Below are 15552 nucleotides of genomic sequence, written 5' to 3'. Positions count from 1 at the left end.
TGTTAGGCTTAATTGATATGATTAGCGATATTTCTTACACTTTTTCATATTTGAGGCATATTCTTAGTTTTTAGTTACAATAATTATAAAAATTCTTTGTGACATTTGTTATAAAAAAGAAAGCCAGGTGAGTAACGAACCATCCGTGGTTTTTCATTTCGTTCAGTCCCAACACAAATGGCTGTCTTTTGTTTTGTGCCTTTCAAAAACGTCCTCGATGGATCGCTTAATCCTCATATTCTGATTGGTAATTCTAATTTTTTTTGTTAATGAAGTATCAAATATTGTTTAAGTAGCAGCGTATTGTTATATAGTTTTTTTACTAATCCATTTTGGTTAACATAAATGTCATCGGACATGTTGTGCAAGTGGGACGCATTCAGATGTTTTCAGTTAATGGAAAAGAGATCCCAAAGATTTCATTGCTGATACGTGATGCAGAGTAAGTTCTATTTAAAAATCATATTCAAATTTTCGTGACTTAGTTGTTATTTTAGAAAAATACTTTTGATACATTTGCTCTATTACAGATTATTAATTTTTGAATTTTCAATGGTTTCTCAGTGATGTCCGTCTTCCAGTTGTACTGTGTGGAAATGTTGCCACTTAGTATTAATTCCATATTATTGCAACCGATAATCCCACCAAAATAAGGAATATAATAGAAATTATCGCAAGTAATCCGTAATCGGGGATTTCATCTTTTTGACATTCCAAATTATGTTCTCAATTATTAATACAAAATAAGGGAAAGTTGAATGTTCTCTTGATCTCCACGCTAATTTAGCTCTAAATTTATTGCTCAATTTTAAAAAATAAGGCAAGTAAAGATAGGAGATGTGAGTTAAGTGTTTATTATATCAATTAACGCAAAAATTGATATTGTATTAGCATTAAACGTGATTGGATTAATTTTCGATTCGAATGCTACATTCCATTTTATAATTATCCACGACCATAACATATTATTTATTCTGTTGTTTTGTCGTGCTAACATTCGGTTAGTAACCAAACATGGAAAATATATATCATAAAATCTTGAATATCTTGATTCATTCCAAATTATAAATTTGGGACGATCAATTACTGATTTTTTGATATCTTTAGTCACAATTGATAGGGTTTGGACTATATATATACGATTCATATTTTATAATATTAGTTTTTTTTTACGATTCTAAATTATACATGACATTGTTAGGGACTCGAAAATATAAACAGTTCACAATATGTTCTTCTATTTAGTACATGACATTTATTTTGACGAATATTTTTGTATTTTATGGGATACGTGACATTTATTTGGGATAGCCAATATAAGTTTTTTTTATATTTTAATATCAAAATGTCGTATATAAAAACTTATGAGCAATCTTGAAAATTATAAAATACATTCAAAAATGATTTCCATATTAAATTTCTTGCGATCCCTAATTTTTTGCAAAAAATACTTTTTGATTACAAAATTATCATAAATGGTGACAAACATCAAGTTTGGAAATTTATATAATTATTTCCGATTAAGTTTAAGACGAATATCATTTAATGTGGACTACTTTAATTTCCTCCCTATGCATATAACACTTTCTATAAGTATATGAAAATCTACGATTATAATTTTATACAAAATTAATAGGATAATCTGATATATATAGTCACAACTGATAGATTTTTGACTATATATACAATTCATATTTTTATAATATTCAACTTCTTTACGATTCATAAATGATACATGACAATTTTTAGGGATTGGAAAATATAAAATATTCATAATTATGTTCTTCTATAAAACTTTAGTACATGACATTTATTTTGAATAATATTTATTTTATTTTAAGGGATACATGACATTTATTTTGGGACTGGAAAATATAAATTGTTTTATATTGTAAAATCAGAGTCATACATAAAAAATATGAGCAATCTTGAAAATTTATAAAATACATTCAAAAAAATTACATATTAATTTTCTTGCAATCCCTTCAATTTTGCAATAATATGTTTGATACAAAATTATCATAAATGGTGATAGACATTAAATTTGGAAATTTTATATATCTTTTCAATTAAATTTAAAGAACTAACCATTTTTGGTGTGAAATTCCTTAATTTTGCCATATGTATATAATACTTTTTATAATTATCTTCAAATCTACAATTATAAACCTATATGAAACTAATAGGATAGCCTTATATATAGTCACAACCGATAGAGTTTTGACTATATATATACTATTCATATTTTATAATATTCAATTTATTTACGATTCATAAATGATACATGCATTTTTTGGAACGGGAAAATATGATTATAAAACTTTGGTATGTGACTTTTATTTTTATTAAATATATTTTGTATTTTATGGAATACATGACATTTAGTTTGGGATGATATAAACTGTTTTATATTGTAAAATCAAAATGTCATATATTAAAATTTATGAGCAATCTTGAAATATTATAACATACATTCAAAAAGGAATTCCCTATTAAATTTTCTGCAATCTCTTAATTTTTGCAACAAAATTTTTGATTACGAAATTATCATAAATGGTGACAGACATTAAATTTAGAAATTCATATAATTTTTCCGATTTAATTTAAGGAAAACATCATTTTTAATGTGGGCTTCCTTAATTTTCGTACTATACATATAATTATTTCCAATTATATAAGAGTCTGAACAAAATTGTCTGGAAATATATGAACAATTAGAGATTTACAACCTTACTTTGTTGACACATCTAGATATATCATGTGATGAGAAAAAAGATCGAACACATCCGAACCGTAGCCCTTAATCTCATGTCCCCTCAAGACTTTTTAATAAAAACAAATAAAAGATAAATCAAAAAAGGCTCATATGTATTTGAGTCTAATGGATATTAAGGTTCGACAAAGGATCTCTTTTACAATTTTGAGTCCTAATAAGCCCACTAAATTTGAAAATTCATATCAGTTACTTTTTTTTCTTTTGTTTTCCAACCTAATATTATTTACTTCAATTTATTTATAGAGTTTCTTATTTATATTCTTTTACAATTTTTACTTCAAAACCATTATAGTTTTAACGAAATATAACGATTTAACTTCGATAATAAGACAATTACTTTTTTGTCAACCATAATAAAATTATCGTTATCCGGATACTTCAGTAATTTTTTTTGTTGATTGAAAAATTTAATAAACTTTTAATCTCAATTTGGTTTTTCTTGCATTAATCTCTATATCAACATTATTTATGCTATAATCTATACCATGTATAATAAATATGTCACTTTTTATGTTTCGATATCTATAGAGTAAAAATTATAATTTTTTTTTAATCCGTTCACTCCGCACAGGGCGCAGATGATCACCTAGTGAGGTTCTAAAAAGAGGTAAAAATAGTTCCCTGCGAGAAATTATTTTGTTAGCACAACCCTTTAATGGAAGTGCTCTTATAGATACGGATGGATGTTCAAGGGAAAGTTCATTACTAGGTAATCATATTTCATCTACCGTCTACTGAGGATAGGCTGTATCAATGCCTGCTGAGTTTGTTGCTAGCTGATGTGGGGAGCCGCTGACTTTCATTCTTTTATAATGTCTACTTGCTTCTTGTTGTTTGTTCAAGGTATACCCAAACATTTGTTTAATATGAATTGATTCAGTGCTAAAAAAAACATATTCTTAATTTGCATCAAACTCGAAATTAAATAAAGTGTGAATAATAAGGGACAGTGGAAATAGAAAAGGGAGGGGGGACTACTTGAAGAAGATGGATCAACATTATCTCATTGGTGAGAGATCTATAAGGGCTCCACTGCAGTCTTGAAAAGAAGAACATAAACCTTGTCGATCTGGAAATATATGAATCCTCCAATGGAATGCGTGACGTACGAACCAAAGCTGGTCCCAACTATGCAGTGCCATGCAGGGCCATAGGCTGAATCAAAGTCCTGAAAATTGTAAGATCATATGGAAAGTTTATATACATCTGATACAAGTTTAAATTCGATACACAGGGCCGTCTCAAACTTTTCACGGACCCGGTTCAAAAAAAAAACTTCTTTTAATAATCTGAAATTTTTTTGATTTTTTTTATAAAATAATATTATAATATAAAATAAATACATTAATTTAATTATTTATAATCTAAATAACACCAATTTTTTTGTTATTAATGCAAAATCATTGATCAAATCATTAAACTTGATTATTTAGTATTTTTCAATGCAAAATCATCGATCAAATCATCAGATTTACATTTTCTAATTTTTTCAGTTTTTTACGTTTATTATATCCACAATCAGAAATCATAATCTATAAATATAATAGAGTAACAAAATCCAGATAGTAAGCTATATACTCTTGATTAGACAAGTCAATCTTTTTCTTGTAAAAAGAAGTTGTATGCTAGCTTTATTTTCTTCGTGTTTGCTATTTTTAATTAAAAATGGTGAAAAAATATATTTTGTTCTACGTATTTATAATCACTAATTGATAATTGTTTCCTCAACATAATCAATTAGAATATTAACTTTTTATACTACCATTGAATATTATAACAAACATCAACAACTATTTATTACTTTCCAAAATATATAATTGATATAAATACTAAGTATTTCCTAATTTATTGTCTTTTAGTTGGTTATATAAACAAAATAAAAAATTGTAATTTACATTTATTGGTTATGAATACGAGAACTAAATTAAAATATAGCCATTCTGATTTTTTTATAAAAATATGATTTTAAATTTATAACTATTAATAAAACAAAAAAAAATTATGGACCCTCTAAAATTTTGGACCCTGTTCGACCGCTCCACTTGCACGTGCTAAAAGACGGCCCTGTCGATACAGTTTTGACCAAGAGACATAAGCTCAAGTTGAAGAGATAAGAAACATATGAAGGTCTATTTCGAGAGAGGAGATCTTTTATCATCAGTACAAGAAGATAAAACAGCAGAAACACACCCGAACATAAAAGCTAAGAATGGTAATGACAAATTAGTGAGCACTGGGATTGTTTTACTCAGCCACTTTGTGAAAACCAATGTAAAGCCGCTATTCTTCACACTTGGATCATTTTTTACAACTTTCAACACCACATCTGAGCTCCAGAAAAAATCTTTACAGATTCAAAAGCTAACCACCAGTGCCCTCAAAGCAGGAACAATAATTTAAAGTGTTCACCACTAGACATGAACAAATTCTATGAAAAAAGCAGCATAAATGTCCAATTATATATATATATATATATATATATATATATATATATATATATACGGTAGTAACGCCAGACAAGTCTAATCAGAAAGAAGTCTAGGCTTGAACAGGGCTCATTTCCTGAGCTGTGTACTTAGAAAAACTTAATATAATTGATCTGATTACCTATGTCAATGATTTATCTTTTATCTTTTTTGTCATAACATCCGTTCCACTTAAGACTAGTTGTTACAAATAGAAGTTAAGCTCCCAATCCAAAAACGGAAAAAGATTTCAGATTCGTCATGCAAGTACACTAACAATTTTTCAAAACTCACCTCAGCCACAATACGACTCCTTCAATAAAAAAAAAGACGCCATTTTTAAGGAGATAGACAGAGAGATACAAAAAGAAGAAAAGATGTGACCTTTTTAAGGGCGAGAGCGAGTCTTTTGTTGTCGGCCTTTCCAGGAGTGGCGTTCAAGAGGTCACGCGACAAACCGAAGGCCCTGTTCTGCACAACCAGAGGCATATCGGAAGCTCTGACACGAACATTGAACTCGCCTATCAGGTCCTGCTGCTCTTTAGCCTTCTTCTTCTGCTGTATCAAGCTGTTCAAGAACTTGCTTCTTCTCTCTAGTTCCAGCTCAACTCCTTCCATGTTCCTCTCGCTCTACTTGCATCACACTCGGCTAGGATCTCGTTTTCCTCCTTTCTAATCGGAGAACAAAGCTAGAGAGAGTCGTCCCCGAGGGCGCTGGTTAAAGTTCGTTAAGCGAGCACCATCTGTTTGACAAACGTGTCGGAAAAGATAAAAAATGAAGAAGAAATGATTTTGATTTTTTTTGGGGAAAAGAGAGGAGACAAAATAGCGTTCTTGAGTTAGCGAAAAGCAGCCGACCAAAGACAAGTTCATAATTTTACAACCTTGGTCTTTGGTCTTCAAATAATAGTATACTATTATTATTACCGTTATGCTGCCTTCTCATAGATTTTGCATTTCTACTGTAAGTATTTATAAAATATTAAAGCTTTATAATCTAAAAATAATAATAGAATATTAAATATGTATCAGGAATTTTATAAAATCTAACTTAAAATCTTCCAAGTGAACAAACTATTGGATAAGTTTCCCAGATGTTTAGAAGTCAAGAAGTAAGAAAGTCACTGGTGAAGAAAAGTTTCTTAGATGACAGCAAATTTTTAAATTTCAAATTTTGTGATGATTGAATCAATGGAAGACACTGAAAGTGAATTCTTTGCGGACCAATACACTATTAAGAATTATTTGGATTATTTGAATCCTCTGAAAGAAAATGAATTTCTCTATGGGTGAGCTTAGGGCTGGGCGTTCGGATACCCATTCGGGTTTCGGTTCAGTCTATTCGGGTTTCGGTTCAGTCTATTCGGGGTCAAATATTTCAGCCCCATTCGGATATTTCTAAATTTCGGTTCGGGTTCGGTTCGGATCTTTGCGGATTCGGTTCGGGTTCGGATAACTCATTTAAAAATTTTTAAATTTTCAAAATTCATTATATACTTTAAATTTTCAAAATCTATAAAAAAATATTATATTACATATAAATTTTCATAACATATATGTCAAAATACCTTAATTTAACATATAAATTGGTTTTCTTTGAATATTTGGATAAAGAATCAATAGATATTTAACTATTTTGGTGTTTTCAGTATATTTTAACTATTTTAAACATTTACTTTTGACTATTTGCATATATTTTCCGAATATTTTGGAAAATTTAAAGGTATCTTATATATTTTAATAATTTAATATACATTATATATAAAATAATGTATATATTTAAGTATATAAATTTATTTCGGATACATTCGGGTACCCAAAATATTTCGGTTCGGATCGGTTTCGGTTTCGGTTCTTTAAATACCGAAATTTTGAACCCGTTCGGATATTTAATCAATTTCGGTTCGGGTTCGGTGCTACTTTTTCGGATCGGGTTCGGTTCGGTTTTTCGGGTTCGGATTTTTTGCTCAGCCCTAGGTGAGCTCACTACTAAAAATCATTTAAATTATGTGCATTACCAAAGTTAAAAGTTAAGATATACTTGTTGTCCACAATAGTAAAGATCTCAAATGAGCTATTGTGTCCCAAAACTATTCTCTTCAATTATATGACCTCTTAACCTTGTAATTTCTTCTTCCTTACAATTTAATAAAATGCTATTTAAGAAACTATGAAGTAAGACATTTACCATCATTCAACAGAGGGAAAAGCATTTTAACTGATTCCAAATTAACTAAGATTTGATCATTTGTGTGTTACAAAGAGTCAAAGACATGTATAGTTTTTTTTTGTATAGTCAAAGACATGTATAGTAAAAACTATTTTGAAAACAAATCAACATTCAACATGGTAGTTGTAGGGTGGTGACGAGTTATCAGCACACCTCTAGACAATTCTTAACGAGCAGACTTCATCGTTATTCTTTAGGAATATCAAGTACGGGCCGAAAAGTAACTAAGAAGGCCCAGTAGAGGTGCGTTGATATAAGTCGTGGGCTCAGTCAGCTGAAAGTAAGGCCTCGAATCAGGAAAATCGTCAGTAACATTAGGCCCACCAACGACCGCGCCAATTAACAAGTTAGGGTTAGGGCTCGGGCTGAGGAAATAACGAGACCCTTCTTTGCACCCTATGCGAGCAGGATGGTCTACGACGGAAGGAACCGAGCTTCCACGATGGTGAATCCTCTGTGGAAACCTCGAACCATACCCAACCATGTACGACATTTTCATTGGATTGTCTCCTAGTATGTAGTCCACCTGCATTAACGTATGCCACAGGCAACAGAGAAAACTATTATGTTCACTCCTGCATCTCATCGGTGCTGAAACAGGGGATGTAAGAAAGTTAATTAGTTACCTGTCGCTTAGCTACTTGACGGAGAAGAGCTGGAGAAGCTGTGAATTGGCCACAAGGCACTACCTTATTGGCGTGACTTAGGTAATTAGAATATGTTAATAACAGAAACGACAAAGATGTTACATGCTGCATGTTACTCCCTCCACTCTTCACTAGTAATCCTCCTGTGTTTGTGTTAAATCACCCAAAAAATTAAACATGATGAGTACAAATGAAGTCACTACAGAAACTATATACTGTATGATTTTGTAAATTGTTTTTTACCTAGTGAATATTCGACTTGAGGGTGAGAAATCCCAGGCAATAAAGAACAGATAAACTCATCAGCGTTTTGCTTAAAGCTCTGAAAATAATCTGCTTTTCCCATTAGGACCGTTTTGGAGATTAAGACATTAATCCCAGCATGTTTATTATCCCAACCAAACTCGTGGATCGTCTCTCCAGCTCTTAGAATCTCTTTGTTCTTCAGAATAAACTCTCTGTACACTCGTTTCTTCGAAGCTTTGTGTAGCCACGCTGCTCCCCAAAGCAACTCATCCTGCACGCACACTCATCTAATTATCTTTTAACTTCCTTTTGATTATGATATCTAACTGTGGTAATTAAAACCTTTTAGTTACCTCGTAGCCGTTGAAGTCGCAGTAAAAAGGACACACTGCTTGACGAAGACTATCACTGTACGCCCCTCTGTACTTATTAGCAAACGCAAACACCTACATCCATATGATTTAAAGAATTATTTGAATGTCAATAAAGAAAGCCACATGTTGACCAAAAACAAACAAACAAATAATAATAAAAAATAAAGTCAGATTTTGTGGGTTTTTATCTAATCTAATCTATTAAAAGTGAAGTACAAATTTAAATTAACCCTGAATTTTTCTAAATAATTACAATTGAATGCCATTGATTTAAACACAATAGTTTTAGTAATAATTAAAAGCCCTTTCGTCAATTAACCAGCCCATTATGATTGACTTTCCCATTATTAACATGATTTATCTCATAACAAACAAAAATAACTCGGTTTACTATTTACTAGCCGGCAAAATTTTCCAATCTTTGCATAAATTGGTTTACAACTATTAATAAACCAAGATTCTAAAATCAAGTGCACATAAAATTAATATTATTATTGTACATCATATTCCACTATCACCATTATCAAAGATTGGTTTTCATGCAATACACGTAATTCATACCAACCCTCATTTTATGTGTTTAGATATAAAAACATCAAACTATGAAATTTTACCAAAAGAAAAACATCAAATTGTGAAAGTGGATGTCCAATCAATGTATGGGTTCACAACTTCTAATAAACCAAAAGTGTAAAATGAAGTGCATCAAATTTACGGATCCAAATTTTATAATATACAAAAAATCATTAAAAATTCTCAAGCTGATATCATTAGACATATATATTATGAATGTTTGAAGTTTAATCAACACTAGATCTTGACCCGCGCTTTGGAAGCGCGGAATATTTTACGATGAAAAATTTCACTAATAACGTAACAAATATTTTGTTAACTTTTAAAGAGTGTGTATTTAAAATATTTTTGTATTTAAATCAGTGTTTTTAAATTCAACCCGATTGTGATTATACCGGTTAATCCGGAGATCTAACAATTCAATTTAGTTTTTTAAAATATTTATATTAAAAAGTCACTAAAACCCGAGACTAACCGATTGAACTGATGGATGACCGATATGTAATCTAATTTGATTGAAATTGTAATATTTTCATAATTTGTAGTCTTATAATCCAAATTTTAAAATTCATTATTTTGTAATTTATGAAATTATGACGTTTCTACAAAATTTTAAAGAGAAAATGATGGATATAAAATAACTAAGATTAATTATTGTATCGTTTGGAAACATTGATAGTAGTATATAAAATATATTGTTTGGAAACATTGATAATAGTATAAAGAAATAAGTATATTGTTTGGAAACATGGATAGTAATATAAAGAAAAGAACATTAGTGATTTAATGTAGGTTTAACTATAAAGTATAAAAGTGTATTTAATTTAAAAACTTACAAAATAAATGTTAGGTCCAACATAATGTTTCTGTTTTAATAAGATAGATGATTGTGATTATACCGGTTAATCCGGAGATCTAACAATTCAATTTAGTTTTTTAAAATATTTATATTAAAAAGTCACTAAAACCCGAGACTAACCGATTGAACTGATGGATGACCGATATGTAATCTAATTTGATTGAAATTGTAATATTTTCATAATTTGTAGTCTTATAATCCAAATTTTAAAATTCATTATTTTGTAATTTATGAAATTATGACGTTTCTACAAAATTTTAAAGAGAAAATGATGGATATAAAATAACTAAGATTAATTATTGTATCGTTTGGAAACATTGATAGTAGTATATAAAATATATTGTTTGGAAACATTGATAATAGTATAAAGAAATAAGTATATTGTTTGGAAACATGGATAGTAATATAAAGAAAAGAACATTAGTGATTTAATGTAGGTTTAACTATAAAGTATAAAAGTGTATTTAATTTAAAAACTTACAAAATAAATGTTAGGTCCAACATAATGTTTCTGTTTTAATAAGATAGATACTACATATAATCTTAATTAGCTCCACAAAATAATCCTAAAATCAAGCACATTCCATCTACACTTAGCTAAATCATTAACCAAAAAGATGTCATACTTGAGGAAGACAATATTTAAATGAAAAAACGATATATAATATTCTTTCCTATATATCTATCACATAAATAGAAATTTCATGATTGATATTTTCTTTGAAGTTCTATTTCCTTAAAAACTTTATATGAAGTACCTATTTATTAGGGCGTAAATCGTTTGTAAGATTTTTTTGTTTGTAACACCGTTTGTAAGATTCTCAAACAACTAATATAATATGTATTAAACCACCTTATAGTCGAATTTGGAAAGTTGTTATTTTGTTTCTTTTTTTTAAAAAAAATATTGATTATGAAATACTTGATTTCTATTAGTGAACTCAAGAATAACTCTAATCTAACTATTTAAAAAGGGAACTAACCAAATCTAAATAATTTTTAAAATATCATTATCAGTTTCAAGCAAAAAAAAATCATTATCGGTTACTAATTATTCAATCTAAGTGCATTTCACGCCAAACTAAATATTTAGTATAGATCTCCTTCTGTATCTTCACACCCACACTAACAATATATATAGAATTCTCTCTTTTTTTAACACAAAATATATAGAATTCCTATATAGTTTAATTTTTACTCATATTCAGAAAAAAACAAAACTTACTTAGTAAAACAAGTATTACTCTTATGACTGGTCGTTTAGGCCCATCGAATTTGGTTCGGTTCATACAGATTTTCAAAATTTTGGTGTGATACTCATAAGTTCAATTCGGGTTTTACTAATTATTAGATCGAGTTTGGTTCAGTTCCTTCTGTGTTCGATTCGGATCGATTATAACCAATGTTTGAAATCGTCTTAAAATATTTTTAAAAACCTAAATTTTTTGAAAAAAGCTCAAAATATATATTTTCACTAATTTAATTAAAAATTAGTTAAATTACCTAAAATAACTAAAACTATTCAAAATAACAAATAAAAAACTAAAAACTAAATTTAGAATAAAAATACATTTGTCCCGACGCACAAATCATACTCTTGAAATGTGGCTAAAACGATTGACGGTTCAAAAAAAAATATAAACTATAAAATTATTGAGTTTAGAGATTTAATATTAAACAGTTAGTTAATATAGATAAATTTTAAAATATATATTATACCATTTTTGTAAAATAAAATATTTATTTATAAAAATAAAAATAAACACCCGCACGGGCGTGCGGGTCAAACACTAGTCTATTTTAAAGTGAAGTGCTTTATAGTTATTAATAGCGTAAATTGCACGTTAGTCAAGAATTTGTTAGAACAAGAAATCAAAAGTGTACGGAAAATAAAACATAGAGAGAACATTAATCACGCAAGCAAAGCATAATCATCTGTTAAACTTTTGGACACAGCATGCAATTTTTGTTAGAAAAAGAAGAAAATTAAGAACGTTAAAGTAAAAATTAAAGTAAGAGTACCCTTGCTGCACGGTCCAGCAGGCGTTTGGAGTATGCTGGATCGCGTTTTTCAAACACGATCGACGCTGCGGCTAAAGCGGCTGCTGTCTCGCCGGCCACTTCTGAACCAGGATGGTCCTTGTCGACTTTGTAGACCGTTCGCAACGTGTCCATGTCCTCCGGCCGCTCCCAGCAGTTGTGGTCGGAGTAAGCGTCTCCGACTTGCACGAACACGACGCCGGGAATCGCGGTCGCTTTGAGGAGATAGTCCGTTCCCCATCTGATCGCTTTGACGGCGTTTCCGAGCTCCGGTCCCATCGTTTTCCCGAAGTCGATGACGCTCCACGACATCATCGTCGTAGTGAAGGCCATCGGGAAACCGAACTTCACGTTGTCTCCGGCGTCGTAGTAGCCTCCGGTCAAATCCACGCCGGCGGAGGAACCGTCGCGTAACGCGGAGTCGCGGCGCCATTTGAGGCGTTGATCCGGTGGGAGCTTGCCGGAGCGTTGGCCCTCGAAGAAGAGGATGCTCTTCTTGAGAGCGTCGCGATAGTCGTGTCCTGTGCAGATCTCCGGTGAGAGGAGGAGCATAGCAAGAATCATCGCCGCCGCTGCCGGAGCGAGTCCCGAGAAAGTTAAGGGTTTTCCCGCCATTTTTGCAACTATTGAGTTCGTTTCTGTTTTTGTATTTTGTATTTTGTATTTGTAAGATATAGCGGGAGAGATGTGAGAGACTCTTCGTGCGTAGGCTCTTTTATACTCGAGAAAAGAAAAGAGTCCTTTGGGATTCTATGAGACAAGTGACAATGGATTAGTTCCTACGTGGATTTGATTGATTGGAGGAAGGTGGACCATGTTGGGTAGATACGATTGATCGGGTCGGGTTATATGACCCGTGATTGACGAGCAATTCCCAATAATTTAGGCTTTTTTAAGAAATACGTAAAGATTTTTCCGTATGGCCTATCCATGACAAGTTAACCCAAGAGTTACGTCTCGATATTACGAGTTGTTTATAGCAATTTTTCATGAGCTTATTTTTATATCATTGAATCGGTTCAACTCAAACATACGCTAATATTTGATAAAATGTATATAATGCAGTTTATTCGTATATTTGGAGTAAATGAGTAATGTGCCGGATTCAACTCCGGTGACCAATCATCATTTATAGCTTGAACAATCAGAAAACTAATTAGAACTCAAACATATCTATCTAAACCGAACTTAATGTTTAACTTCTAAAAGTTATTCCGTAATATATGCTCAAACATGGGTTTAAATCGAATTATCGAAATTATATTAATCCAAACAAATATGTATCCGCTTCTTCGTTCACTTTTAAAATCTAACCAAAAAAAGTCTAAACTGAAGTTAATATTCGCATGACTATACAAATGCCGTTATGATGAAGAGATCTATAATGAAGTAGTAATATTATTAGAAGCTGGGTATGTTGTAAATTTGTGACAGAAGAGAAGAAACGTTGACAATTTGACATAGACTATAACTGGAGTATGATATAGGTATAGCCATATGATTAAGATACGATTTGCGTGGAATACGAGGTTGACTTGGAACGCGAGGGATGTTGCAACTTGCAACTTGCACAAAGCCGACGCATCTAATCTTCCTTGCTCAATGCGCCATTCAATCTTTTTTCACATTGATTATTTCATTTATTCGAAAGAAATATAAAGCCAAAAACTATTGGGATTAAATAAATAAATTAATAGTATGAGAAAAGGGAGAGGGGCTTATTGAAGATTTTGTCTAGTAGATTTAACACAGAGAAATATAATGTGTTTTGATCAAAAAAAGGAAAGAAATAGTATGTGAATACAGGACAGAGTAAACAAAGGGAGGGACTAACTGAAGATGCTCTTTATCTCTTTCTTATGGATCAATTTTCTGGTTAGTGATCGATCTAAAGATTTACAGCAGTCTTGTATAGAAGAACATAAATCTTGTTCTTTTTGGTAATATTACGGAAAAAACATAAATCTTGGTTGATTTTGAAATATATAAAACCTCCAACGGAATGAGTGGCTTATGAATTAAAGCTGGTCCCAACCATGCAGGCCATAGGCATAGAAGCCCCTGACACATAAGGCAGATGGAAAGTTTGTTTTATCAGTAGAGAACAAAAGTAAAGTTTATAGACCTTATGCAAGTTTAGATTCGGTGCAAGACCTATATACATCCATAATTACAGTTTGTTAATTTCTGATGTGAATATAAAAAGTCAAATGGTGTGTTTCTTTTTGTGCAATATTTTGAAGTAAAGTGCTTCCTAATTCATACATGTTGGTCAAGAAATTAGAACTAAGGGAAATCAACAATGTACGGAAATAATTTAGAATATTCGAAAACACAAAGAGAATATTTCTCATGCAAGCAAAGTATAACCAATTGTTAAACTTTTTGACAAAATCACGTTTTGTTTTCTCCCACTCGTTCGTTTGAAAAGAAGAAATTGCTAAACTTTGGTTTAATTTAATTTGGGCTTTATTTCAGCAGAAGTAGTTAGAGTTTCCATCATCGGAAGTTAGTTAACTTTCCATCATTTATGTGTCTCTTAACATTTGGTCTTTCAAGACAATAATTTAAGCCTTCAAACCTCAAATCTCCTTTTTTCAAACCTCAAACCTCAAATCTCCAAAACTAGAAGAAAGAGAGACTATCAAGAGTGAAAACGATTTCCACTGGGCATCATTTAAAATATAAAATATTCAGCAAAATGCTAAAAGTACCAAAATATCATGTCCGCTTGTTTTCTTTTTAAATCTTATAGAAACATATCTGATTTCGAACTCATAACACACACACTAGTGATTGATTGGCTCGAAAAAAAGAAAGTAAGAAACGTATCCGCGTCCCTGTAGCTCTTCACCATGTGTTAGACATGATGAGTTTTATTGTATTATGATATATAACTTTTAGATTATTATATATTTACATTATGAAACTGAGTACTAGAGAATCAGCATATTTAGATTAGGGAAATTGATTGCTAGATCTTCTGAGTATACTTTTTAGTGATGCTTGAAAAAGCTAATAAGTCTGATTCAGAGAAAAACATGAGATCTAACAGTATATATCATATATCAATATGACACAAACACATGGTAGACATGAAGCAGATCAGTAACATATGCTTATTCGGCTATATACCTATCTGATGCAAGATCAATGGTTCTTAGATAACTCGAGCGATATCAAGCAGCGATGAAAACTTGTAAAGGTAGCATCTATCATCACTGCATTCTAAGATGGAACCTTTACTTTAAGAAATAAAATATCGATCGGATTCTACGGAATATTACCAATAAACTTCCGTTAGCTAGAACAGTTCATATCGAAACATTGTTGTCTTCTCGT

At 30.9% G+C, this 15552-nt stretch overlaps 2 protein-coding genes across 2 annotated transcripts; both read right to left on the bottom strand.

Annotated features, from left to right (window-relative positions):
• Positions 1 to 3622: 3622 nt before the first annotated feature.
• On the bottom strand, positions 3623 to 6088 carry LOC108854520 (dynein light chain 1, cytoplasmic). The gene is made up of 2 exons (XM_057010283.1): positions 5626 to 6088; positions 3623 to 3944 (listed from the first exon to the last, which is right to left on the bottom strand). Exons 1-2 carry the CDS (start codon positions 5857 to 5859, stop codon positions 3795 to 3797), a joined length of 384 nt encoding a protein of 127 aa, XP_056866263.1. The 5' UTR covers positions 5860 to 6088; the 3' UTR covers positions 3623 to 3794.
• A 1384-nt stretch (positions 6089 to 7472) lies between these two features.
• LOC108852448 (endoglucanase 4) lies at positions 7473 to 12875 on the bottom strand. Its single transcript, XM_018625957.2, has 5 exons — positions 12193 to 12875; positions 8718 to 8810; positions 8362 to 8635; positions 8098 to 8261; positions 7473 to 7997 (listed from the first exon to the last, which is right to left on the bottom strand). Exons 1-5 carry the CDS (start codon positions 12823 to 12825, stop codon positions 7674 to 7676), a joined length of 1488 nt encoding a protein of 495 aa, XP_018481459.2. The 5' UTR covers positions 12826 to 12875; the 3' UTR covers positions 7473 to 7673.
• Between the last annotated feature and the right edge of the window lie 2677 nt (positions 12876 to 15552).

The sequence above is a fragment of the Raphanus sativus genome, chromosome 1 (assembly GCF_000801105.2).
Source record: "Raphanus sativus cultivar WK10039 chromosome 1, ASM80110v3, whole genome shotgun sequence".
Lineage (NCBI taxonomy): Eukaryota > Viridiplantae > Streptophyta > Magnoliopsida > Brassicales > Brassicaceae > Raphanus > Raphanus sativus.
Note: the sequence above shows the minus strand (reverse complement) of the source record. Positions and strands in the feature narration are given on the sequence as shown.

Coding starts and splice junctions, on each gene's coding strand:
- LOC108852448 (XM_018625957.2), bottom strand. CDS start 12,825: ATGGCGGGAAAACCCTTAACTTTCTCGGGACTCGCTCCGGCAGCGGCG. Junction 8,811..12,192: donor TGCTGGACCGTGCAGCAAGG/GTACTCTTACTT, acceptor ATATGGATGTAG/GTGTTTGCGTTTGCTAATAA. Junction 8,262..8,361: donor TCAAGTCGAATATTCACTAG/GTAAAAAACAAT, acceptor ACACAAACACAG/GAGGATTACTAGTGAAGAGT.
- LOC108854520 (XM_057010283.1), bottom strand. CDS start 5,859: ATGGAAGGAGTTGAGCTGGAACTAGAGAGAAGAAGCAAGTTCTTGAAC. Junction 3,945..5,625: donor TCGCTCTCGCCCTTAAAAAG/GTCACATCTTTT, acceptor TACAATTTTCAG/GACTTTGATTCAGCCTATGG.